This window comes from Eretmochelys imbricata, chromosome 2, assembly GCF_965152235.1.
Source record: "Eretmochelys imbricata isolate rEreImb1 chromosome 2, rEreImb1.hap1, whole genome shotgun sequence".
Classification (NCBI taxonomy): Eukaryota; Metazoa; Chordata; order Testudines; family Cheloniidae; genus Eretmochelys; species Eretmochelys imbricata.
In genome coordinates this window covers 257,335,164-257,363,122 of record NC_135573.1, presented here as the reverse complement: position 1 = coordinate 257,363,122, position 27,959 = coordinate 257,335,164, and the positions used below count along the sequence as shown (strand labels likewise).

Below are 27,959 nucleotides of genomic sequence, written 5' to 3'. Positions count from 1 at the left end.
AGCGGCTCCTCCTACTCCTCCCAGCCGGGCCGCGGCGGGGGGCTGCCCGCAGCATGTCGGGGGCCGGGCCGAGGACGGTGATCTGCCTGCTGCGCCACGACCTGCGCTACCACGACAGCGAGGTGGGGGCAGGCGGCGGCGGCGGCGCCGCGGGCCGGGCTGGGGGCGCGGGGCGCGGCTGCCGCCCGCGGAGCGCCGGGCGCTGTCAGGGGCACGGGCTGGGCTGGGCTGGGCCGTCCCCGGGCGCCGAGCCCCGCGCCCCCGCCGGGAGCCCGGCCCCAGGCCGCTGTGCAGTTGTTGTCCCGGCTGCCCCGCACGTGGCTTTATGTAACCCGGGCGCTTCTGAGCTCCGCCCCCGGGGCCGCTGCTGAGAGCCGGGGCTTGCGGGGCCGAGCCCGGGCCCTGAGCGGGCTGGGGGACCCTAGCCTGAGCTGGGGCCGCAAGGGCAGAGCCGGCGGCTGGGTCTGGAGAGGGGGAAGCGAGGCGGGTGGCAGGGCCATTTTGGGTGGGGAAAGGGGCTCGCTGGTGTCCCGGAATGATGGCGGGCTGGCGGGATAGCTCAGTGGTTTGAGCACTGGCCTGCTAAACCCAGGGGATGTAGCCGATGAAGTGAGCTGTAGCTCACGAAAGCTTATGCTCAAATAAATTGGTTCGTCTCTAAGGTGCCACAAGTCCTCCTTTTCTTTTCGCCAATACAGACTAACACGGCTGCCACTCTGAAACCTGTCATCCCGAGGGTGACCAGATGTCCCAATTTTACAGGGACAGTCCCGGTATTTGGGGCTTTTTCTTATATAGGTGCCAATTACCCATCCCCCCCGTCCCGATTTTTCACACTTACTATCTGGTCACCCTGATCATCCCTGGGAGGTAGGGGTGGGACCTATAGGGATCTTTGGCAGTGAAAGGCAGAGCTCTGAGCAGCACATAGCAACGCTACCAGTGTCCTGCATGACTAGAGGGAGATTTAGGGAGGCCAGCGGCAATTACTGAGGTTGGAATTTGACCAGAACTCTGGGGATAGCACCACCCCTATTACAGATATTGCCATGGGGTCTTTCATGCCCTGTACGCTGACCCTTATTGTGGACGCTGCCCACACATTTTAGTCCGTTAAATTAGGGCCACGTTTTAATCTCTCCTCCTGCCAGCAGAGGGTCTGAGAGTCCAGCAGATCCCAGCCTAGGGGAAGAGTGGGGATGGCATGGGAGAGTGCCCCGTCACTGCCTCAGTGCCCCCATGCCCTGTGGTGACTGCGATGAAGGGTTCCGGCTCTGTGCATGGGAAGGGGGAGGTTGGAGGGGACAGCTGTAAGAGCAGCAGCTTTCCCCGGTTAGCCTTGAGGCACTTCTGTGGGGATGTGATTACTGACTCAATCGGCATGGACGTACCTACCTTTCACCTTGGTGCTGTATAAGCCCCTTTGAGGAAGTCTAATTTTTATAACTGGCATCTGGATACCAAGGTGATAGACACGCTGGGGCTCTGATCCTGGTCTCTTTTAAGTCAATGGGAGTTTTGCCTACAAAGTGTGTGCAGGATCAGGCCCTGGAAGAGAGAGACCCTATAATATAATAAAGCTATAGTACAATATCCAGTTGCATTTCTTCCTTTTTCATGATGAGTCTGAATAAAGGAAAATTGAAATGGTGCTATGAATTGCTGTACAGAGAGAAAACACCTGGAGCACTGACATCTTTAACTGCTCCTCTCTGTATTTCCAGGTACTACACTGGGCTCAGAATAACGCCGACTATATCATTCCTCTCTACTGCTTTGATCCAAGACAGTACCTAAGAACCTATTACTATGGTTTCCCAAAGACTGGGCCGCATCGACTCAAATTTTTACTGGAAAGCGTGAAGGATCTAAGGCAAACACTCAAGAAAAAAGGAAGGTACGGGGGGGTTTGTCGTAAACATGAGTCTGTTTTATTATTTAACCCACTTTGTTCTCCCACCTCCTCTTCCTTAAGACTTGTCTGTCCTATGGAGCAAGCAATGCTGGTGACAAGCACGTTTGAGCACCTGTTGCTAGTACCATAAAAACACAAAAATTCCTATGCTAGCCCAATAGCCTGTCTCTGGCAGCAGCCAGCACCAGATGTTTCAGAAGATTATGCAAGAAACCCCATGGTCAGCAGTTATGGGATATCTGTCTATCTAAGGTTCTTGTATGGCCTCCATTACCATAACATCTGAGCACCTCACATTATATAAAGTATTTATTCTCACAACATCCTTGTGTGGTAGGGAAGTACTTTTATCCCCATTTTACAGATGGAAACTGAAGCACAGATTGGCTAAGTAACAGGAAATCTGTGGTAGAGGAGGGAGTTGCACACTGGTCTCCCTAGTGTCAAGCCAGTGCTCCAACCACTGGACCATCCTTCCTATCCCTAGGGAGTTTCATCTAGTGGTTAGCTTGAGCCCCCTTGATGTATGAAAGATTTTTCTCAGACCAGCAGGGGCCGTGGCTTTCTGTGTAGCCCATAGCTCAGTGTTATACCACTGATAATACAGTCCTCAGGAAAATCATCTTGTCCATGCTGGTCAGGGAAAGTTATTAGAATCTAAAATTTTCCAAGCACCTTTTTCTTCATTTTATTATTATCACAGCAAGATAACGTTAATCCTTGGGTAGCAGAATATGCAGCAGCTGGCTTGCCCCTCTCCTGAGGGGGTGCAGTGGTGACAGGTTGTGGATCACAACACCTGAAGAATACCTTTAGGTCTGCAATACGCTATGGTCCATGAAAGGGGTTATGCTCGTTTAGGAGGACCAATCTGAATCCCTAACAAAGGTAATGAACAGGCCAGTATGTGCCACTGGCCTGTACTGGAGAGAATCAGAACTGCTCAAACACATATGATGCCTTGCGACTGACTCACAAAGGCCACATATAAGACCTAACATCTCTGCAGATAAGAGATTCTTCTTTAGCTCAAATGGCAAAGACCTCTGATTTTTAAGATCATTCAGATCTATACTCCATCTGTTAATATTTGGCATGTCCTTTCAATGCCGTAGTATTAATATTTGGCATGTCCTTTCAATGCCGTAGTATTAACGGACCAGATCGTAACTCTCCCTCACTTTAGATCCATGCATAGTGGTGCTCCTCCATGCGTAACTCTCCTTTCACATCCATTGTGAGCATGTAGAGGGGAACAACCATTTCCACAGCATGTCTCTCTACGTCCCCCACCTAAACCCAGCCAAGCCCTTTCTTGAAGCAGTGTTTTTGCATAAGCTAAGCATTGAGTTTAAATTGTCCTAAGTATTGAGTTTAAATTGGTGATTTAAACTCAATGATTGCTTGTTCTGTTCATTCCCTCTGAAGCACCTGGCACTGGCCACTGTCGGAAGACAGGATACTGGGCTAAATGGACCTTTGGTCTGACCTAGTGTGGCTGTTCTTAAGTTCTTATGTCCTGACAGTGTGGCTTTAACTATTGCAGAGCTACCCAGAGTCACTGCACTGCTTTGCTTGATGTTAATAAATTAATCTTTTCTCCCACGCACGCAAGGGCATGATAGGTGCCTCACGAACACAAGTGCAGACACCGCCCCTGTCCCAAACAGTCTGCATTCAACAGGTCATAAACAGTGAGGTCCATGTGCAGATGAAAATGGGGGAAAGGAGAAGAAAGGACAAGAGAGGCAATAATAAGTGTTGTCTCTTTTTTTATGCCCCTGCCTCTCTCTGGCTGTATCCAGCTGGTGTCTCTTGTCTCATACTTACTCTGCAGGCTCTTTGGGGCAGGACCATCTTTTTGTTCTGTGCTAGCACTGTGGGTCCTGGTCCACGACTGGGGCTCCTAGGTGCCACGGTCATACAAAGAATAATAATAAATAATAGCATAAAGCCTAATTCATTCCAACTTTGTGTGTCCGCAGTAATTTGGTGGTAAGGAAAGGGAATCCGGAAGATGTGGTTCATGATCTTATTACGCAGCTGGGCACCGTTGCTGCCGTGGCTTTCCATGAAGAGGTAAAGGAAAGGTTTGAACCATGTTGGCTCAGCATAAAGTTGGCAAGAACATTTAGTGCAGGGCAGTATTGGACTTGCCTGGCCTGTGAATTCAGAGTCCTTTATGTTCTCTGCTACTGTCATGTCTTAACCCCTTGGAGCTGGCTGATTCCAAGGGAGGTCTTAGGTCCGAGTGGCTGATGGGAATCAATTGTGGGTACAGGGTACAGGTTGCTGGTTGTGAGTGGCCACTCGGAGGCGCTGTGCTTTGGAGGAAAGCAGTTTCTGGATGCTGGAGGGCTGAGACTCAAGGGTGGAGCAATATTCTCCCTCCGACTGGAAACTGCTGTGTGCCTCTCGAACTGCAGAAATGATGGGCATACGCTGCCACGCCCTGGCTCCTTGCTCAGACTGGGAGCCAGCAGCAGGCAGAGTACAGTGGGAGCAAGTGGGCACCAGCAAAGAGCCCAGCCTACCTGTGTATAGGGAAGTGGAGGCAGGGAGGGCGCCCGTGCATTCAGATGGAGAACGGTGAGGAAGCAAAAGAGGAGAGACTTGTCCTGTTGGTGGGACGTCGATCTGTTGGCAGAAGTGGAGCTCCACCGATTTCTGCACAGCAGATCTGGAGGAGGAGCTCACCGTGAAACTAGGGAATTGACTGCTCTGATATAGCAGCTGCAGGGGCAAGGAGGGAGAAGCAGGCTATTTTCCTGCAGTCAGAGAAGTAGAAGTGTCATGATGATGAACTGGCTGGCTCTTAGGGGCCACCACTACCTTCTTCTGGATGAAATCGGAACTGCCCAACTGCGTGTCAGAGGCCAGAACAGGGCTGAGGAGGGAGCCAGGTGTATGGTTTGGGGCAGTGATGGGGGCTGTGTCAGCTTATTCTCAGCGAGCTAATTGTGAGTGGCTATTGGAAACTTGCAATGTCCCTAGTCACCAATCTGAATCATAGCCACAGCGAGGGTTGCCAACCCTCCAGGAGTGGCCTGTAGTCTCCTGGAATCAGCATCGATCTCCCGGGGATTGTTGAAAGCAATCCGGGAGATTTTAATAGGATATTTTAAGGAAATGACACCACGTCATGCTGGGGAAAAAAATCTCCCGGAATAGTTTCAGTCAGAGTTGGCAACCCTAGCCACAGCCCTTGGGAAGGCCAGAACTTCATCTCTTTGCCTTGATCTGGATTTAAAAATCCATTAACCCACCCAGCACAAGCAGTTTAATCCGTGTTTAAGGTCCATCACAGCTGTGCCCCTCCCTACTTACCCCATCTTGTCACATCGACTCCTGGCTCCGCCAAGGCACCTGTCTCGACCATCCATCCTGCAACTCTATCTGGGCATGATGCACAGCCCACTGCAGTGAGTGGCAAGATGCCCCTGGATATCAGTGGGCCATGGACCCAGTCCTTTATGCCTTCTGCCACATTACCTTCTGCACATGAATCACCCTCCTTGAACTGTTCCTCTTCTCCTTCAAATTCCTTCCCAACAACCAACTCTTTTATGATGCCTACAAGAAATTGGTCAACTAAGAGCTTGATGCAAGGCCTGTGTAGTCAATGGCAGGACTCTTATTGGCTACCATGGGTGCGGGATCAGGCTGTAATAGCAGACAGGTCGAGGGGCAGCTGGGTACAGCTGATGTGTGTTGATCTAATAAATGAAACCCAGGATATAATGTCTAGGAATTGTTGGCATTTTGGTTGTGCTCATCTCTTAAAGGGAGGGGTGCGAGGGATTGAGGCCAAAGCCAAATCTGGCAAAGGGGAGGACATAGGAGTGGAGGGTCAGTGTGCATGAGGCACCCCAGATGCTCTCAGCTGCACGTTGGGTGCGCAGACAGAAGAGCGTCTCTCTGCTTTTGTTCCCGTTGGTGCTAGGTGACGAAAGAGGAGCTGGACGTAGAGAAGGCGCTGCACCGGGTGTGCGCTCAGCATGGGGTGAAGATCCAGACCTTCTGGGCATCCACTCTCTATCACCGGGACGACCTGCCGTTCAGCCACATTTCCAGGTAGGCTGATCTCTGCCTTCACTCTGTGCGTGGGGATGCTGCCCATTCTCCCCTCTGCCACTGCATTCACTGCCAGGTCAGGGGACGGATCCTCAGTATAAATTGTCATAGCTCTGTTGGCTTTAATGGATTTATGAAAACAATGTACACCAGCTGAGGCTTTGCCCCAGGGGTCTCTTGGCTCATATGCACCAGGGTGTGTGTGTGTGTGGGCTGTTTAGCTTACCTGCACCACATAGGAGGGAAGGGGCTGGGCCTTTTGGCTCACCTGTGCCAATGGGGAGGGGTGGGGCCTGTTTGGCCCACCTGCACCACATAGGAGGGAAGGGGCAGGGGCGGGGCCTGTTGGCCCACCTGCACCAATGGGCAGGGGCGGGGCCTGTTGGCCCACCAGCACCTCTGGGGAGGGACCTGTTGGCCCCTCTGTACCAGGAGGGGAGGGGCCTGTTGGCCTAGGTGCACCAGTGATGGGAGGGCATTTATTTGTTTTCGCCTCCTCCCAGGGCACAGTTTGCTCCTGTTGCTTCTTTGTTTGTCCCATGCTGCCTGGTGCCCACACAGCTGGGTTACTGCAGTGCCTGCAGGGCAGGGCTGAGCCGTTGCTCACAGCTGGGTCATGAGGCAGCGGGGCAAGTGCCATCTGTGCTCAGAGTAGCCCCCTGCATTTAGTGTAGTGGCTAGATAGGAGCAGACTGACTCTGCATTGGCAGTGCTGGCCCTGGCTTCTTTCAGACCTGCTCTCTGAGCCCAGCACTGAGGGTTTCTTCCCTCCCACACCCCTGTGCTGAGGAACCGAGGAAATCCAGATCATTTCATCCGCCCCCCCATTTTACTACATCTGCCAAAGGTATCCCCCAGAGCTGCTTTTCTGGTGACAGAGATTGGCCCTCAGCCCAAATGGGGCTTCCTTAATGTACATTAGGGATGGTGGGATGACTACCTTTCCTCCTGTCTGGAAGAAACCAGTTTCTCCCTTGGTTTGGTTGCAGACTTGATAGCATAATATCAGTAAGTATCCATAATTCCTCCTACAGTGTTTGTACATACCATTCACAATGATATTAATAACCAGTTTATCAGAAGCTTTCATTTGATACCTCACACAGCATTCTACATAGATAAATACGGTGACAGCAATGTGTTTGGTGTAGTGAGTTTGTCAGGCCCAATCGGAGTTGCTACAGAATGTTGGACCCTTTACAACTAGGCATTGAGGGGTTCCTAAGGTCACAAGCTCACAGTTAAAATATTAACCCTACCCCTTCAAAGACTTACTGCGCTGTGGTAGCGTATTGCTGTGTGGGGAAAGTTGTGAGGGCCTGTTCCCTTTGCAGTCCTAACTGCTGTAATCCACACAGGTTGCCTGATGTCTATACCCAGTTCCGAAAAGCAGTGGAGGCTCAGGCCAAAGTCCGTCCCACTGTGCAGATGGCAGATCAGCTAAAGCCTCTGGTCCCAGGGGTAGAAGACGGATGCATCCCCGTGTCTGAGGAGTTTGGACAGAAGGGTAGGAAAACCTTGACACAAACCAGTTCGGGTGCTCCCATTGAATTCAGGTGGAGTTGCGGGTGCTCGGCGACTCTGCTAATCGGATCCCAAGGAGTTGCATGGGGGACACCCAAAAATGGAAGCATCCCAAACTCGTGACCACTCTTGAAAATGTGGGCTACATGTGGCTCTGCCTCTGTCTACTTATTTTTAAAAGGGAATAATTGTAAAGAGTTTTGAAGCTAAATTTATTAACTTTATTAGTAGTAATATTAGTAGTATTGTGGACTTAGGGGCCCTAGGCAAGAACCAGGACCCCATTGTGCTAGGCACTGTACAAACACGGAACAAATAGATGGTCCCTACTTGAAGGAATTTACAATCTAAGTAATTGGAAAAAGCTTCAAATGGTTTGGCTACTTATGCATTAATGTACAGATTTGCCCAACAATTTCAAACAGTGAACCCAAAACGAAATACTTTAGAAATTAACTTCAGTTTTGAAAGGAAAGATCTTAATGTTGATTAGCTTTCCCCTATACACACACAAAGCAATCTATCGGAACGCGGAGCAGAATGCGTGTTGGCTGAGAGCAGAGACTAGCCCCACCTAACATCATTACTGAGAATGGCTGTGCCATAAGCTAGAGAACTTTCACATTAATCCCTGGAAAGCTGTGTATGATGAGCTGCTGAAATGGAACTCGCACTCCCAGTGGTAAGTGCTTGGAGACCCCTGGGTGGCAGGATAGACGGACAAAGCACTGTCGCATCTGCCAGCGTCTCAGGATGTGTAGTGACATCCTCCCCCACGGATGGGCCATCAACGAGCATTGATCGTGGGACTTGCATGTTCTAAAAGGATACATCCCTGCCGCCTGGAACAGAGCACCTTCCAGTGCTAGGAGACTCAGAGCCCTCATATGTGGCTCTGCTGCTTAAAGGGGTTACATAGAGGAGAGCTCCCATGCACTTGTCACAGAGACCAATGTTTCCATATTGACGTGGCAAGAATCAAACCCACAGCCCCGAAGGCAACTCTCCCGTGGGTTTTGAGCTCCCTACCTTTGAGCTCGTTCTCATGCTGACAAGCTGGTGCTTTCCACTGCAGATCCCCTGATGGATCCGCGAACAGCCTTCCCCTGCAGCGGAGGAGAGACCCAGGCCTTAATGAGGCTGCAGCATTATTTCTGGGATACGGTAAGTGTGTGCATTTTCTTGCCAGTGTCCTCCCCCACCTCCTCCTGTCACATTGACACTCTGGCGGGGACGGCAGCAGTTTCAACTCCCACTAGGATTTCCTTAGCGCCTGTGAGGCACTCTTCCTCCATAGGTCTCAAAAGGCTTTACAAAGAAGGTCAGCATCGTCATCTCCATGATGATGAGGAAACTGAGGCACGGAGACAAACAGTGACTTGCCTGAAGTCACCCAGCAGGTCAGAGCCAGGAAGAGAATAGTGCCCTATCCACTAGGCCTCACTACCTAGATTTAGACTAAGGCCCTGTGTACTCCATGACATCAGTGCAAGGTGATTTTCCTGTGCAGTCTACTGTGCACCAGGCCCCAGCACAGATTAGTTGGTAAAGAAAACAGAATATGTTTATCTAACCCACTGCTGAGTGTGGGTTAGATGTCCGTCTCTGTGCCCAGTTCACAGGGATATAGGTCTGTTACAGCTCTCGTCTTGGGAACTTAGGTCTTTAGCTCAAGCTGGAGGGGTTTGTGCTTTCACCTCAGCAGGAACCTGGGGTTGGTCAGGATGGCAGCTGCTGTGTTTCTGAGACAAATAATAGGCAAGCCTGTTAAAGTTTCCTGTGCAGGTCGGAGAAGATTAGCTCAATCTCAGTCTTTTTCACACTCATACAATCATGGTGGTGCTACTTATTGTGGATCAACCCTTAGGTGTCCTCCTTACTCAGGCTGGGTTCCCAGATAGTGTAGAGCTGTCACAGCTGACCCTTGTACCCCATCAGCCTCCAGCACAGAGAGCATGTCAGGTTGGGAGAAGTGGCTGGAGCGTGATGCACTCTGCCTTTGTGTAGCTGGTGTTAGCCCAGCACAAGTTAGAGCAGCCCATAGGCTGCTGTAACATGCACGAGAACTGGGGACCAGGCAGAAAATCAGGATCCCTTGCACCTGATGATGTGGAACCAGAGAATCTGGCCCTAGAAGTGCAAATCTGGGTGGCATGGGTGTAATGGAGATCAGAATGTGACCCTTTACCAGCAGCCACGGGGCAGTCAAAAATCAAAATAAATTGCTTCCAGTCTGATCCTCAAATCCAAATGATCAAGGGGCCAGCCCATCAGCTTTCGCAGCAACTGGCTTTTGGAAATTAATCCTTGATTCAGATTCATTGATTGATCACTACCAGTAGGGATCAGTTAGACCATATTCCATTCTGCTTGTAAAAGTCTACTACAAAGTAAAGCAGGAAGCAGAATTTATTACACATAATCCAGGAGCTGTAATAAAAACTTCTGGGGCCATTAAATATTGTGCATCAGAGGAAATAATTTCACAGCAGAATAATGCTGCTAGACAGTCACTGGATGGAGCACTGCTCTGCACAAATATCCATCTCAAACATCCAGGAAAGCATAAGTTGCAGGCTGCCCATATAATGGTTTTAATTTTTTCTTTTTTATTGCTTGGATAGAACCTAGTGGCATCTTACAAGGAGACTCGAAATGGACTGATAGGAATAGATTATTCAACCAAGTTTGCACCATGGTAACTATTCTTCCTTGATTTCATTTGGCTGTTGAAACATCAAGTTCTGTTAGCTTAGATCTGTGGCTGTGTTTGAGATGCCCTTGGCACAGCTTATTGAGGGTGGGATGCAAAGGCAGCTGTAAAATGCCTTTATCCCCTGTCCCTGATCCTATGGCGGGCTCTGTGTCCCAGGGCAAAGCTGAATAGCCTCAGGGCTGCATCAAGAGTATGCCAGTTGCTGACAGCCCCCAAGGGACTGTTGGTACAGCAGGGACTTGCTGAAGCATGGAAATGCCGGGGCAGGGCCCGCTGCACTGAAAGCTGGGATCAAGCAGTGGCATGGAAGCCCGGCAGAGGTCATCTTCAACTGGCCGGATCTGCTGGGTTTATGGCCACTCTGCACTGCAGGAGTGGTGCAAAGCAACCAGCGGACATTAGAGTATCTGATCTGTGGTTTTTTGGTTTTTTTTTAGAGACATGATACTTTTTTATGTAGGGGCCATAAGCCCAACCCTGGGAGGTAGTGAGTTAGCTCCAGATTTACACTAGCGTAACAGAGCCAAATTTGCCCTAATGTTTACGGGGCTTTGAGGGGGGCATATTAAGTATTTGATCAGTGAGCAACCAGTCGGGTACAGGATCACACTTTATTAAAGACTCCCATTTCCCTGACTGAACTGCAATCAGAGCATTTTTTTTCTAGGAAAAAGAAAAGGAGGACTTGTGGCACCTTAGAGACTAACAAATTTAAGCTTTTGTGGGCTACAGTGCACTAGGAACATTCTTATGTTTTATTAAAATCTAGAGAGGCAAGGTGGGAGAGGTAATGATTTTCATTGGACCAACTTCTGTTGGTGAAAGAAACAAGCTTTCAAGCTTACTCTCTCTAATATCCTGGGACCAAACGAGCTATGACCTCACTGCACATAACAATGGAAGTTATTCCAATCTGGTATTTCTCCTTTTCAAATTGGGATCTATATTCTGTCTGTGGAGACTGGTGCCACCTAGTGGCTCTTTAATGGGCCACTGCTTTGTAACAGGATGTTGTTCGCATGAATTCTCATTTATTTTTGATAGAGTCCACAATGAGCTAAGCGCTTTCCAAATGGAATAAGGATGGTGCATGTGCCAAGGTGTTCACACAAAACTGTGTGCTCCAGAGCACCATCAGTCACGTCTCTGTGTATGTAAGAGCCGTGGAATGGCGTTTGGAGGATAAAGTAATAATGGTCAAATAGAATTCCAGCCAGTCACATTTTCCTGCAGCTGCCAATTGACTTCTCAGATAGAAATATTGAGCTGGTCAAAAACTTGGGAAAACATTTTGGAAAATTTCTCCATATTTTTTCAAAATTCATCAACTTGTTAAACATTTCCACTAGCTCGGTGGAAAATGCCCGGAATGACTGCCCAGTCAAGATGCATTCGAATAACATTCATATAAAATCAAGGTTAAAAGCACTTCTCAAATCCCTGCTGTTTTCACTGTTGTGTCCAGAATCAGCGTGGCCATATAAGTACCATAGATAGACTTGTATTCAAAGGAGGGTTTGCCAATGGCTAGAACAGAGGACTGGGAATTTGACGTTCTGGGTTCCGTTTCTGGTTTTGTCACTGTTTCACTAGTTAAATCACTAAACCACTGAATAATTTGGGCAAGTCACCTAGGGCAAAATTTTCAAATTTACCTATCTAAAGTTATCCATTTAGGTACTTGATGACTCCCATCACTGTAGAACATAGAGATGAATGAGTTTCTCCCTGTGAGGGAGGGATTATCACACCCACTGTGAAGCTGAGTCAAAGAGAGATTGCATGACTTGACCAAGGTCATTCAGAGAGACAGTGGCAGAAATGGGAATTTAACAAAGGTGTTCTGAGTTTTAGTCTAGCATCTTAATCACAAGGCAATCCTTCCTTTCTCTTTGTGTGTACTTAAAGATCTCATTCCCTTATAATGTTCTGGCTTTTTACACGTTTTCCTTGTGTTTACAGGCTGGCGTTAGGCTGTATTTCACCCCGATATATTTATGAGCAGATCCGGAAGTATGAAAAAGAGAGAACTGCAAATCAGAGCACATACTGGTAGGACACAACCAGATCAACAAGGCTTTCTTTCTTTGAAATGTACACTTGCATCTAGTTTGTAGACGGGACTATAAGAGGAAATGATTCAGGAGTCAGGACTACTGTTTTTGATTAACATTAGTGTTTCCTGCGCCTGTCCTCTGACTGCTGCTGGGCCTCATTTGAGCTTCTGTTTCTAATATTGGTTAGTTGGCTTTGTTAGATTGCACTGGGTACCGAGAGGCATTGGGTGTCTTGTAAGTAGAAATGATCAGCAATTATTATTATTACGAGGAAATAATGAGGTACTCACACTATACTGGAAATAATGTTTACTAATAAAAAGTAATAATTATAAAGTGATTATTTCATCATTCACAAAGATGCTGTACAAATAATGAGAGAAGTAAGACCAAATAATGATTAACGAACAAGATCATTCTGGAGCAAATGAGATTTCTCATGACAGTAACCTGGGCAGGATTTGACCCCATATTTGAAATATGATAAAATAAAATCTGTCTGTTCTGCCTGCTTTATCAGACCTATCACCCGAGTTTCTGAGAGCCTTAACATGCAGTCTGTGGCTTCGATCCTGCAAACACTTATGCCTCTGCTTAGCTATTATACCAGGAGTAGTCCCATGGATTTCAGTGGCATTACTAACAGTTGTAAAGTTAAGTATACTCACGTGTGTTTGCAGGATCCGGGCCTAACACTAGATGTGGTTGAGAAGACTGGAAAAAAAATATTGTGGATGTTTTAAAAAAATCTTTTTTCTATTTTTGTGATTTTTTTAAAGCATTTGGCACTGTGTCCTGGCCTATAACCTAAGCCAGACTTCCAGAGAGATCTTGTGAGCAGAAACATCAGATGAGCAGAACATTCGTGACCAGCCAGGGGTTGATGCTGGTCTCAGCGTCCAGGAGCCATGGCCTATAAAACCAGCCATTTGTGCATGGCTAGCAGCTGACTTTACATGTCAGGCAACTGTGAGCACCAAAGACTTGATCCTGCTAGTTAGTGATCACTCCTGAAAGGTGCTGAGTGCCTTCAACTCCTGTTGAAATCTGTGCTTAAGAATATGCATGTGCTTTGCCAAGTCAGGGCCTCAGTACCTCCCAGAAGTGAAGAATTGAACCCCAGTGGAGAGCAGATTGGAAGTGGTGCTGTTCAAGCCTTGGAGTGGGGTTTGGACAGGGATCTGCAAACTGCACTCCGTGAGGTCTTTTTCTATTTTAATCCTCATGATAAAAGTCAGGCCGATAGATTTTTTGCCTCTGTTAACATGACCATGTTTGCAAAGTGGTCTGACTTAAATAAAACATGGGATGTTATTAGTGACTCCATTAGGTAAACAGCAGGTGAAATCCTGGCTCGTTTGAAGTCAATGGCAAAGTCCCCATTGATTTCAGTGGGGTTGGGATTTCACCCAGTATTTATATTGATCAAAGGCAAAAATGGAGACATGGCTGATGTGTTTTAGGGTCATATTCGAACTCCTGTGGAGGGATTACTTCCGATTTGTCGCCCTGAAGTACGGGACAAGGATTTTCTTATTGAAAGGTGAGTTTAAGTAGCATGCTTTGAAGGCGTGTTGACTTCATTTTCCATTCACGTTGCCATTTAATAGTCTTGGTGATATCAAAGGGGTTTTATGATCCGATTGCTTGGACCGTGGGCCTTACGTAGGCAACTGACCTTGTCTTCCACTTAGTGAAGTCATTATTATTGTTCTGTCATCTAGAGGCCCAAACTGAAATGGATATCCCATTGTGTTAGGTTCTGTACAAACACATAGAGAGAGTTTCCTGCCCTGAACATCTTGCAACTCTGCCAGTTAGTTTAAACCCAACATTTAGGTTTTATTAAATGTAAAGAATTGGTTTTACAAAGTCTACAGAATGGCGTCGGGAGATTTAAAAAAATCAATATGAGCAAAAGGAATTAGCCTGGGCATAAAGTTCCCTTGCCATCTGTGCACTCCCAGCACTGCAGCCTCAGGCCAGTCAGGCAAGAGAAGCAGAGAACGGCGCTAACTGGCGGGTTTTCTTTGTCCGTGCCGAGAGAAAAGCAAATAGCAAACCAAGCACAGAGTATAAAGGGAATCTGATTCTTTAAAATTTTCAGTTGAAATAATCTAGGTCTTGACCCTGCTCCCCTAGCCGACGATCCCATTGGCTTCAAGGGAACAGGAGCAGGCCCAGAAAGTATTTATAACAGGAATTTTGCTTTCGACTCTAATTTGTAATCACCATGGGTCCCTGCAGATCACCAGGAGAGCTGGTGAGCTGGCCTGATCCCAAGCTATAGTGGCGACTACAGCATCTCATGTTGTCATTGTGGCTTAGTTTAGTCCTTATGCATGTCAGTGCTGGTGTTCCTGACACTTCATTCATTTCCCCAACAGGACTGCAGGATAAAGAGGTGCCTTGGAAGAAAGATCCCAAGCTATTGGACGCTTGGAAAGGTCAGTTGAAACTGTGATCGCAGTCTTGAGGAAAGTCAGCCCAGATTTACATTGGTGTAATGCAGAGCAGAATCAGGCTCCAAAACTTAGACTCTGTTTAGCAATAAAGAGCCCTATCTTGACTTCAGTGTGAGTGGAGGATAGCTAGCAGCTGCTGAGCACCTCCCAGGAGCAGGACCAAGTTACTAGATGCTAAAGGCCAAGTTCTGCCCTTGAAGGTACACGCACACATATATGGAATGCGTTTTAGTTAGATAGTCGAACCAGAGAGGAAATGTTTAGGCCCCCATGGTCCTCTCTGCTTCCTTGCCCAGAGGGCAGCCTGCACCTGCTGACTGTGACTCAGGGAGTGTAAGGGAGGGAAAAGCTCCCAGAAGCCCCTCATGGTGTGCTGGGGTATCCATGCTGATCCCTGGGTTCCTCACTCTGCTTGCATCCTCCTCTCAGAGCATTCAGAGGTGTGGAGCAGGACAAAACCAGAGTCAGCCAGGGGATGCTGCTGCACAGAGCTGCTTTCCTCCCTGATCACCCATGCTCAGCGGCATGGTGCCTGTGGGGAGGACGTTCGGTAGGCTTGAGAGAGAAGATGCTAACTATGGGTCGTTGTATCGGGATTTCCTTTACTTCCATCACCTCTGAGTGGGGGGATGATATGACTCATTGATTCTCCTTCAGCTCAAGTGGCAGAGGCCTGTCTTATCAGAGCTGTAGTTCTGCCTTATGGAAAAGTCCTATAGAATTCCATAGACAACGATAACCTCGCCACGTTTTTAATCCTTCCTGCAGAGTTTAATATTACATACTACTATGCCAGCTATAGATTTCTATATGAAAGTGAACAAACCTATAAAATAGATCTAATCCGCCATTAAATTCTATAGGCCTTTAGGATCCTTTCATTTCTTTTAGTTAAAACTTTTTTTATTTTTTGTCATTACCGTACATGAATAGAAAATATAATCATTCAAATTGATCAGTCATCCGTTCAGGACTTAAAATCTGTGAACTCATGAACTTATACCGATGTTTGTCCTTCTTAACATTAACCTAATAAATTCACATTTCCACACAAGCGGAAGAAATCGTATCCATTACTATAAAAGAGTTTCCATATATCTCTCCTACTAATATCACCTGATTTAGCTTTCAAAGATATAACCAGCTACCTTATATGTCCCTTCATACTGTTACCTTTAAAAGACCCATCTGTGTTTGGTCAGTCTCATTGTTTTCCTCTTTATTTTACCCAAATTCAAAACCTGGTGGCTATATGCTGTAAGATCTGATTGACCCTGGTATAAGACTATCCATCACTTTCTCCATCATAACGATTTCCCATTCCAAGGCTCCTTTCTACAGAGCCCTATTTAATTTTTATAGAACCCTACTGTTATCATCTCTATTAAATTTTATGGGGCTGTTCCATATGAGAGGGTTCTATCCCTCATGTTACACATGGATTTGGATCCTACTCACTTGATCCAAGTAGATATCCATATATACACAGCTGCAGATTGACTACAATTGAAAGAGTAAAGATCCTGCATCCCCGCTCTGTTTCTCTTGTCCTGGCAGAAGGAAGAACGGGGGTTCCTTTTGTAGATGCCAACATGAGAGAGCTAGCAGCGACCGGCTTCATGTCCAACAGAGGGCGCCAGAACGTTGCCAGCTTTCTCACCAAGGACCTGGGGTTGGACTGGAGGATGGGGGCAGAGTGGTTTGAGTACCTGCTGGTAAGACCGAACTCAGCGTGTGATTGGAGTGGTTTGTGATTCTCTTTGCAGGTGGCTAACAACAGGCCATCTTGCATGGGCCTTAAAGGAACAGAACTCCCTTTGAGTTCAATAGCAGCTTTGCTCGAAGAAAGATCATATAATTTAGTCTACTCTTTTTAGGGCACTCTCAGTATATGATTCAAAGATTTTGATAAGGAAAGGGTATGTTGCCCAGAGCAATGGTAAGGCTGCCATCAACTGAGATGTAGCTCTGATGCCTGCAATGAGAATTCAGATCTTCTAATGTAATGAGAGAGGGAGGGTAGCCTTGTGGATAAGGCACTGGATTGGGACTCAGGAGAGCTGGGTTCAGTTTGTGACGATACCACAGACTCCCTGAATGACCGCGGGCAAGTCACAAGGGGCCTGATTGTCAGGAGGACTGAGTACCCACAGCTCCAGATGAAGTCAATGGGAGCTGTGAATGTTCAGCACTTCTGAAAAATTACGCTCCGAATCTCAGTTCCCCTCTGTAACAGGGGGATGATACTTCTTTTCTCCCCTCTTGTCTGTCTTGTCTAATGAGATTGCTGTCTCTTCAGAGCATGGATGGTCCTTCACTTTGTGTTTGTACAGCATCTGGCACAACAGGGCTCTGATCTTGTTTGGGGCCCCACAAGATAAATAATAGTGTAGAAAATGTTGTTCCCTTATAAAAGCCCCTGAGAGGGAAAGATTAGACAAGGTAGCTAGTCTTAGGGGCTGATCCTGTAAACACTCACTGCCAGCCAGGCATAGTCTGGTAGAATCAGTGGGAAACTCGAGGTAGTAGGCGTTATGCCTGGTCATGTTTGTAGTATCAGAGACCTTTGTGTTTGACGTAAACAATGACATTCATAGTCAGAGGCAGGAAGGTTCACTCACTGTTTAACAGGAGCTTCTGCTTCTCTCAGTTAGCATTTCCAGAACCAAACCCTTCGCTAGCTTTATTGAACTGAGGCTTTTCTACTTTATCTGGTCCTCCTCTGCTCTTCCATGACCCGGAGCTTGGCAGCTGCTGTAAACCATTCAGTAGGGAAGGTGGTTTTTCACCTCCGCGTTGGTTGTTTCTGGATAAAAAGTGCCTAAGTCCCACCACACTGAGTCGTATCTGTCTGTGCTGGGCTCATCACCGTGAGACCGAATCTGAGACTGTGAAGTAAACCTCACCCCGTGGGGCTCCTAGTGTTAAAATAATACAGATAAATAACACACTGAAGTCAATGAACAGACTCCCTCTGAATGCAATGGGCTTTGGGTTAGGCCCTTAGAGAGAGCACCACTGCATTAATGCCTATGATTAAAAACACTAACAGTGGGGCGATAGTATCTTCCTCTAACCAAACCCCCAGTGGAGTGATCAAAGGTTTGTATCTTCTCTGAGATTGTACCTGATTTTGTCAGGACATCCCATGGGGAGCTAATGAGCCACACAGTCTCACTGCAGCACATTGCTATTTTAGCACATCACTGCTCCATAGACATTACAGTGTGCAAGGAAAGTGTTTGCAGTTGTGATTTCCTCACATTGACTCACTGTTGGAATTTACTTGATGACTTTTTCTGTGAGTTATTTGCCTCCTTGAGTGAAGCCAATGGGCGTTGCACCCACCTAATCAAGAGCAGAACCTGCCCTTCGTATATTTGTCTTGTTTCCCCATTGCTGACATGCAGCCACCTCTGGGGTGGAACACAGCAGCTGTTCTGTGCCAGCAATGATGCATACCAGGTGGGAAAGCTGAATGCACTAAAGGGATGTTAAGTAAGCAGGCATCAATGCAATTACCCATGTGGGAATTTAGCCAGAACCCTGCCACACTTGAGCAAACTTTAAAAAAATAAAATGTTAACAATTGTCTGATTTGTTTAGGTCAGATTCTAGGGACAGGAGCCAGATCCTCAAAGGTAGATAGGTGCCTAAATATGTTTGAGGATCTGGGCCAAAGGCACCAGAGAAATAGAATAAGCATGTATTTTTGGCAAGTTAACTTGATGTTAGTGTAGGGGTCCATATTGAGAACTCTGGCTACTGAAGTCTTCTAGACAGAGAAAAGGCAATGGCTATAATGGGGCCTATTGGCCCTTTGAGAGCACAGGGGGACCAGAACAGCCCATTCCAGGTAGCTGGAATGAACAAAGATCCAGGAAATGGCCTTGTAGTGGAAGAGAGGAAGTGGTCCTGGAGAATTAGTAGTTGGAAGGTGGGGGGACCCAGGACACTGTCCCTTTAAGGGCCCTGGACCAGGAGCCCTGTAGAGTAAAGTGGGAGAAGGGCTCCCTTCTCTCCAGCCAACCGAGAGGCGCTCTCTGTAGGACGGCAGTATATAGACACCCTTCTCCCTCAGCACAGGTGAGATGGTGGTAGGAGAGGGAAGCTAGAGCCAGTACCCTGAGCTCCTGGTAGAAATGACTAGGGGGGGTGACTGTGAAGGACAGATGCTGGCAGGGGCTGAGCTCTGTGTGGGTGGCAGAAGGTCAGCATGAACTCTCTGGTTGCAATGCAGAGTTTAGTTTTTGGGATGTTAAGGACTGTGTGGAACGGCTTGTGGTCATTAAGTCAGCCCCAAGTGGAGGGTGGCTCTCCTCGTAAGAGAGACTGTGAAGCTCGTGAGGGGCCCTGAAGAAAGAGATCAGAGGGAGGGTGCTTCAGGGGGACCTCTGGCCATGAGTGGGCTCTCAGTAAGAGGCAGCCGTGCCAGGCGGTATTGTCAGCTTCCAGCTACTCCACCTTCACCTGAAGGCATTAGCCTGTTCTAGTGAATCCTTGGCATCACTGCATAAGGGTGATGACTAAACGCCAACTCCCAGATACCACCACCCCCCCAGTCATTTCCTGGTATGCTTCTCTTCGACTCTCACCCATCCTCCGGGGGCATTGCTAAGAGCACAGTTTCACTTCGGTAGCAGTGTCTCTTATCTACGTTTGTTCTCACCAAGCTGAGTTATGAAATCTGGGGCTGGGTAGTTTCCAACCTCATCTGCGCTGGTTTTGGCCCCAGAAGTTAATGGCATGGACATGGGGTGGAAAAAAAAAAGAGAAGGGAGTTCTAATGTCATCCTTCCTTCCCTACCCCACCAGCATCGTGTATCTGGCATGTTGGTGGCAGCATGGTTGCTGCTAGCCAGGCAGAGCATGGCTGTGGGTATCTTACAAAGCTAAGCCATGGCTTCCTGGCCTGTCGTCTGCAGATCAAGAAGGAGTTTCCTAACTAACTCAGCAACTGAGTGCTTGCTTGGGGCTGGCCCCCACAATGCCATTGGCTTCGCAGCGACTTACAGGAAGCTTGAAGCTACAGTAGACACAAACTTGGCTGCAGCCTAAATTTCCATGGCTTGCTTCAGGCTTGTAACACTCAACAGCACCTTGAGCTGTGAGGCTGGGCTGGGCCAGCACTTGGATGGGAACTCTGTACAAAGTGGGGTTGGTGATTCAGTTTGGTGACATTTTTGTCCTGTAAGTCAATGCTGACCCAGTGTCGCGGATGCACCCTCTTTCAGATGACCCTTAAAACCCATATCCTGATGCCAAGCAACTGGCACTAAAAGAACTGGCGGTTTTTTTGAAAAAGCAGCAGTGTTAGCCTGGGTGTCCTGGACAAATTGCAGTTTGAATAACTACAGTCGGCGTAAATTGCTGCTTCAGTTTCAGGATATATATGGCATTCTGGCATTCTTCGTCACTGCAGTGGAAAATGGGGACTTTATTTTCATTATCCCCCAGGGTGGCTGCATTTCAGTGATGGATGAAGTGATTCTTATATGCAATGTGTGAATTACGTGATGCATTTTGGGATCCTTTACTATGAAAGGTGTAGAATAACTAATTTCCCATACCCACACAGCTAGTGGTCAGAACTGTACTGTGCGTAAATCATGGAATGAATAATCATAATAATAGTTGATGATTTCTGGCACTCGGTAGTGCCTTTCATTGGAGGCTCTCAAATCACTTTGAGGGTGGATAAGTCCTGGCATCCCCATTTTACAGAGCAGGAAGCTCAGATGCAGAGTGGATGAGTTACTCACCCAAGGCCTCATGGTGAGTGAGTAGGAGAAAGGTGAATAGAACTCAGGAGTCCTGGCTCCTATGACCTGCTATAACCACTAGACAGCACTGGCTCCCTTCAATGGAAACTTGATTTGTTTAGCATTCAAATCTTGTGGAGAACAGAGGATTCTAGCACCTCACCCTCAAAGGGCAGGGGGTCTGGAATGAACCATCCTAGGAAGGAGATTTATGGGTTACTTGTCTTTATTTATATAGATAATGTGCCTCCAAGGAACAAAATTTTGCAACCCCTCCAGCTTGGTATCATCCACAAGCTTTATAAACGTAGCCTCAATGCCATTCTCAAAATCACTTATGAAGATACTGAATAAAACTGGACCCAGGCCAGATCCCTGCACGAACTGTCTCAAGATGCTCTTCCGGCTTGACTGCCAACCATTGATAATTACTACCTGAGTATGGTTTTCCAACCAGTTGTACACACATCTTTATAGTAGGTTTGTCTAATCTGTATTTCCCTAGTTTGTTTATGAGAAGGTTATGTGAGGCAGTATCAAAAGCCTTCTGATCACTGCTAACCTTTCTTTTGAAAATTGAAACAAAAATGGCATGTAGTTCTTCGGCCATTGTTGCGTTTTCTGTTACTGTCTTTCCCTCCTTATTGAGTAATGGGCCTACCCTGTCCTTGGTCTTCCTCTTGCTTCTAATGTATTTGTGGAATGTTTTCTGGTTGCCCTTTATATCTCCAGCTAGCTTAATCTTGTTTTGAGCCATGGACTTTATTTTTGTCCCTACATGCTTTTTATATTCATCCTTAGTAATTTGACCTAGTTCCACCTTTTGTGTGACTTTTTAAAGTTTCACATCTTTGAAGATCTCCTGGTGAAACCAGTGTGCTTTCTTACCATACTAGGTATCTTTCCTACACATTGGGATAGTTTGCTTTTGTGCCCTTAATAAAGTCTCTTTAAAAAACTGCCATCTCTCCTGAACTCTTTTTCCCCCATAGACTTGCTTCCCACGGGATCTTACCTACCACTTCTCTGAGTTTGCTATTGTCTGCCTTCTTGAAGTCTATCATCTTTATTTTGCTGGTGTTCCTCCTGCCATTCCTTAGAATCATGAACTCTGTGATTTCTTGATGGCTTTCACCCAAGCTGCCTTCCACCTTCAGATTCTTAACCAGTTCCTCCCTGTTTGTCAGAATCAAATCTGGAATAACCTCTCCCCTAGTCACGTTCTTCTCCTTCTGTAATAAAAAGCTATCTCCGGTGCATTCCAAGAACTTGTTGGCTAATCTGTGCCCTGCTGTATTTTTCCAATGGATGCCTGGGTGAGTTGAAATCTCCTTTCACTAACAAGTCCTGTGCTTTGGATTGTTTTGTTAGTTGTTTAAAAAAGCCTCATCCACTACTTCTTCCTGGTTAGGTGGTCTATAGTGGACACCTACCATGACATCACCCTTGTGGTTTTACCCCTTTTTATCCTTACTCAGAGACTTTTAACAGGTCTGCAGATGTGCAGAGCAGGGTAACAGTCCCAGGGGCCACCTTCCTGGCAGTGTGAGATCTACACGCCGCCCCAGCCAAGGGGGATTCTCCCCTCCACGGTCTTGGGGGAAACTGTTTCACCAGAGGGTGGAGGGAGAAGGATGTTGTGCCCTGGGCTCTGGAGAGGGGATGTACATGGGGAGGGGTGCAGACATGGGTTCTTGCAGGCAGTTTAAACCGCACCAGGGAGGTGTGGTGGGAAGGGAGGAAACCCAGGTGAATGGGGGGCTCTGGGTGTGTCCCTAGGAGACAGGGGTGATCCCAGATTGGGCACTGGATGTGTCCAGGAGATCCTGGTCTACAGAGAATGTATCCTCTGGGGCGGGAGGATTCTGGGTTGGGGGTACAGTGGGATCCCAGGCCATAGAGAAGGTATCCCCTGGCGTGGGGGATCCCAGACCCTGGGGGCGGGTGTCCCAGGGGATACTGGACTCTGCAGCGGTTCACCGTGCGGGATGGGGCAGGGCGTGCGGGGAGGTGGGGCGGAGGCTGCCAGAGCCCCTGGGATTGGCTCACTGAACTCCGGCCCCTGCACTCAGCACGACAGCTGCTGCAAAGTCCTGTCCCGGCCGCCAGAGGGAGAAGAACTGGAGGGAGCCGCAGCTCCAGCGCCACCAAGGGCAGAACAAGAGAGTGGGTGCCCAGGAGCAGCCTCTCTCCAGCGGTGCTGTGGAGCGAACTGCTGGGCACTGGGTGTACCAGAGTCTGCTGGGATGGGGGCGGAGGGACTTGGATGAGCGGTGGATTTAAATGCTGCCTAAAGGGCAGTGAGAGACGCGGTGGGTCCCGGAGGCCGTTGCGCCCCCTGTGGAGCAAGGTGAGCGCAGCGCTCCCCGCTATCACTCACTGCTCTGGATGCTACCCTGCCTGCTGGCAGTGCATACCTCTGCACTGCGCAGGGCACCCCCCTGACCACAGTGCCCTGGGTGGTCTGGTTGCCCACGTTGCCCACCCCTAAGGCTGGCCCTGGCAAAATCAATCGTTTTCCGCACAGCTCATAGGTTCTTTTGTTAAAGTGTGGGGGCCCATGGCCACTTTGGCCTCCCTGGTTTCAGTGCCCCAGCTAAGACTCACTTCAGGGAGGGAAACTGAGGCAGTCAGTGCTAAGTGCACCATGCTTGGCCAAGAGGGAGTGCTGGGGGAAGCCACACCCTATGATAGGGCCAATCAATACCAGGCTTGGGCTGCGCGCAGATTTTTTACTGGTGTAACCCCACAAATATTTAAAGTGGTACATCCTCTCCCACTTCCTAGTGTGGAGGCAGTTTTACTGGTATAAAGGAGCCTTACCCCAGTATAACTTGGTCCCCTTCCTATACAGAAATAGCTATACTGGTTCAAGCACCTTTATACTGCTATAACTGTCCACATTAGGGGTGGTTGTACCACTCTAACGATACCACATAGTGTTGTATGTAGACAAGTCTCAGATGCCAGAGCAATGGCTGTCTCTACATGATTTTCCTCCCTCTGCCCTTTTCTTGCTGAACAGCAGACCCAGCCCTTCTTACTGGTTCTCCGTGTGTGTTTAAGGTGGACTATGATGTCTGCAGCAATTATGGAAACTGGTTATATAGCGCTGGAATTGGAAACGATCCAAGAGAAAACAGGAAGTTTAACATGATTAAACAAGGCCTGGATTATGACAGCAACGTAAGTCTCCTGGTGAAATGTCCCAGTGCTTTGTAGTTCTCTTCCTCATCTTCCCTCCCACTTCGCGCCAGCAGGTAACAAACCAAAACTCCAGCAACTATGGAAATGGCACATAAGGTTTTGATTTGACTTCACAGTCACCTGGGTCAAATTTTCACAGGTGAGGCCCTGCAGTTACCCTTCTTGGGGCTTGACTTCAATGGGAGCTGCCTGAGGGCTTAGCACTCTTGAAAATCAGGTCACTCATTTAGGCACCTAAATATGGAGGTAGGTGCTTAACTTTAGGCTCCCAAGTATGAAAATCGGGGTCTACTCATCTGTGGATCCTATTTATTTATTTTAAAAGCAGCCAGATTAGGCTCCCTGAAACCAGTGGTCATTTAGTTTGATCTTCATTCTTTAATGAGCAAAGATTGAGTTTGCCAGAGGCAAAAGCAGGTGCAGCTGCAGTGAAGTCATAGGGGTATGCTGCAGAGTATGAATGTGTCTGTGTCCCTCGGGGTACCCCCACCGGCATGATTACTGGCTGGAATTGTTTTTTCAGGGCTCTTTTCTCATCAGCAGGGAATCCGGCAATCTGTAATGTTGATATTTTAGCCCCAGTGCCACTTAGCCTGTCTCCTCTGAAGAGCTGCTTTCTGCGCTGAGTGGAGCTGCAGAGACAGATGAGTGAAATCTGTCTAGGAGACAAATGAGCATGATGAGCTTATAACAAAAGAATAGCTAATCGTTTGCTCAAATGCTATGGAGACAGGCAGCGGTATAAAACCCTAAAAAAGTGAATGCATGTATTGAAACAGCTAAGCCAGTGTTACAATCTGAGCTGTTTATATTCAGGCGGGTACTGAAGAAAATTAAATGCAGAAGCAGCTACTCAATAGATGCTGTTGCTAGAAAAATCCCTTGGACTGCAGGCCTTTCCTGATGAGTGGTGATAAGGGCAAGAGGAGATCTGGCATTCAGAGTCTGTTACCTGGCTCAGGAAGTCTGCCTCTATGGCTGTCCCCGTTACCAGCATTGTGTTTAATGACCATTTCCCCAGGTAACTCATATCATCAAGACATGGTGCAATGTGTTACTCAAACACAGGCCAGCTGCATGGGAAACACAGAAATGAATAATGGGAGGGTCGGAATTGATCACCTAACACAGTAATGCACCTCATAGTGCGTTGAAACCCACAGCCATGAGATAAAAGGACAGTTACAGTCAGTTTTCCCCTGACCTTCACCTTGTGTCATCCCTTTCATACTCCTACCCCCTACTAATGAACCAGAGTTTTGGAGGAGATTAATTTAGCCCCCACTCCATTCCCCAGCTTCGTGGTGTCCTGCACAGTCGCAATCCCTGCTGCCTCCTGTGTCATAGCAGGGAGTGGGGGTTATTTCTGGTTTAGGAACAAAAGCTCCCAGGGACTCTAAGCACCCCGAGTTGAAGCACGTATTTGGCATCTCTGTAAATTAGGCCACCCATTCAGATGCCTGCATATGGATTTGAAGGCCTAACAGAAAGCTCCAGGGTTTGAAAATGTTGGCCCTGACACAACAGTGCCTCCATTTTCCCACCTGAAAAATGGGGCTAATGCGTCCCCATTTCATGGGGCTTCATTCTTTAGTTAATAAAGCGCTTTCCCATCTTTGTTTTGAAGGCACTGTAGGAAGTCAGATTATTATATCCTGCCATATTGGTTTGAGTGAATCCCCCTGAATACCACTGTTTCCATTTGCAGGGAGATTATGTCCGACTGTGGGTTCCAGAAATACAGTGTGTAAAGGGAGGGGAGATACACACACTCTGGGCGCTGAGCAACGCAGATCTCTCAGAAGCTGGGATAGCTTTAGGGGAGACCTATCCACTGCCAGTCGTCCTGGCCCGGGAATGGAGCAGACATATCAAGCAGAGGCCTGTAAGTACTATTAAGTTTCAACTGAGTTAGGGAGTTTGTTGTTTCTTGCTCTAAACATGGGTGTAAATTCTGCAGTTCTCTCCCATTTACATTTGAGAAATAACTGGAAAACTGGTTTAATCCACATCATTTAAAGGGTCCATGACTGGGCACAACATTACTTTTGAATGAACACTTGATATCCATGTAACTGGAGTGTGAAGCTGGATTATATTTTATTCTGACTTGTGCATCTATCACAGCACTGCTTACTAAATTCTGATCAGTCTATACCTGTGCAATTTTATTGAAAGCCATGAGATTTCACAGGTGTCTCTGAACGTTTAATTTGGCCTGCAGACACCTTATGACAGGTGGTTGTGTATGAGGAGAAAAGAACCCAGCTTGATTCTCAGATCCCAGGAGGAGTTTGTGGGGCCGGCAGCTAGCAAAAATACCTTTTGGACTTGTAAACAGACACATCTGATCTGGAAGTAGTGACCCATTAAACAGGGGACCACAGGAGGCCATTGGTACTAACACACTTTTCAGATTTCAGAGTGGATCTGTCTTTTAGAAAATGCAGCAAAATTAACAAATAAAGAGCTCAGTCTTAGGATTGAGCACTGCCAACTTCCATCTGCTGACCATGCTGCTGCTGTTCTCACCCAATAGCTGTATATTTCATCTCACAAGTTTTCATTACTTTGTTCCCTTCCTTATCTCTCTTGTCACAGGACAGTTTGATTCTGTAGTGTAATAAACCAAGTACAAGGATGAAACTAGCCTTCATATAGGGTTTGGGTACTGAGGGCCCAACTCCAAATTTCTGACTCAGGCAAAACTCATGACATTAGTGAGATCCTTTGTCTGAGAAAGGCCCCCTGGCTTTGGCTCTGAGAGTTAGAATAATCAGTTCTCTTATTTCAGTGTGCAGTCGAGATCAGAAAAGTGACTGACTGTAAATAGCCCCTTGGCTAGTGGCCCTTGCTTGTGGCAGGGGGGAAGGGTGATCATTTTTCGGCATGAACATTTGAATCCAATTTTTTTAAACTTTTTGTAAAGTGAGATTGGAGTCACATTTCAGCTCTCTCCCCCTCCTCAGCATGCATCTAGCTATCTCAGGAACATCTGTGCCCCTATCACCATAGTATCTGGGCACTGCACAATCACTAATGTATTTTATGAATCACGACACCCCTGTGAGGTAGGGAAGTACTATTTTACTGAGGCACAGAGTGACTTACCCAAAGTCACACAAGAAGTCTGACAGAACAGAGAATTGAACCCCTGTCTCTAAGCCCTAAGCTAGCATCCTAATCACTGGATCATCCTTCCTCTCTGCTTCTCATCTGGCTAGAACTGCAACATGTTACCCTTTTTTCTGATGTCTCGGTTGTGAGATGTCTCGGTTGCTTTATAACATAAAAACCAGACTTTCTTTTAGCTTCAATCAAAAACTTTCACTGCCCTTCTCTCAATTAACAGAACAAGAGAGACCATCCTCCGAGGGGAAGGAAAGATCCCTCAGACACGCCAAGACAACACAAGAACAGAGGGGTGGACTTTTACTTCTCTCGCAACAAAGATTTATCGTGAAGGCAGTCCCTGCACTTCTGGAGAAATGACTGCCTGCTGAGAACTCCAGCTGACAATGGTTACTATTCATGGCTAACTTCTCTCTCTGATTACTATCTAAGTAAACCAAGGGTGACATCCTAGACACATTGAAGTCAATTGAGTTTTGCCATTGACTTCAACTGGATCAAGATTTTGACCTCTAATCTTTAGGAAATTCTTTTCTTAATGAGCCAGCTGATTGGGATTCAGAAGGGAACTGAAGTTCTTTGTCCTTTGTACTTTTAAGAATCCCGTGACACCTTTAACAAGAACAGAGGTGTTAACCTTGTATTCTGGCCAAATTCGAGTGGGTAGAAATTACACCACCAAAATGCCCCTCAAAAATCAACTGGATGTACTAAGGCCAGATTCTCAGATGGTGTAAATCAGCATAATTCTATTGAATCAGTTAAGATACACTGATTTACACCTGTTGATAATCTGACTTGGTATTTTTCACTTCCTGCTTTTAAACTGTTGCTGTGAGCTGTTAAACAGCTAATATGTTCTATCCCAGAGATGGGTGATGAGTGACTTTGTAAAGTGCTTTTGGTTGAAAGGGGCTTCATAACTAAGTAATTATTAACTGTAACAGTAGGGTCATCTTGTTTATTGTCAAGTGGTCAGACTTCTTTTCCAGTGCCTTTGCTTTGTACTGGGGCTTATAGCTGTAGCCAGATTTCTACCTTGTATTACAGACTGGAGAAGGTGTTCACTTTTTTATACATTGGAAATATATATACTGAATTTCCTTA

The 27,959-nt window shown here is 47.2% G+C and overlaps 1 protein-coding gene across 5 annotated transcripts; it reads left to right on the top strand.

Annotated features, from left to right (window-relative positions):
* Nucleotides 1-3: 3 nt before the first annotated feature.
* Nucleotides 4-27,959, top strand: LOC144259987 (cryptochrome DASH-like). 5 transcript variants are annotated; one of them, XR_013344973.1, is made up of 14 exons: nucleotides 4-122; nucleotides 1,725-1,897; nucleotides 3,901-3,994; nucleotides 5,859-5,989; nucleotides 7,348-7,496; nucleotides 8,589-8,677; nucleotides 10,138-10,211; nucleotides 12,192-12,281; nucleotides 13,750-13,829; nucleotides 14,674-14,733; nucleotides 16,309-16,466; nucleotides 23,580-23,699; nucleotides 24,537-24,741; nucleotides 25,429-25,564. XR_013344973.1 is itself a non-coding variant. In XM_077808415.1 (14 exons), the coding sequence occupies exons 1-14, from the start codon at nucleotides 54-56 to the stop codon at nucleotides 27,181-27,183; spliced, it is 1,575 nt and encodes a 524-aa protein (XP_077664541.1). In that variant the 5' UTR covers nucleotides 4-53; the 3' UTR covers nucleotides 27,184-27,959. The 5 variants fall into 5 exon arrangements, 3 of the variants coding, with proteins under 3 accessions (XP_077664541.1, XP_077664543.1, XP_077664542.1); XR_013344974.1 differs by having other exon boundaries at nucleotides 23,539-23,699; XM_077808415.1 differs by lacking the exon at nucleotides 24,537-24,741 and adding an exon at nucleotides 27,073-27,959 and having other exon boundaries at nucleotides 25,429-25,605.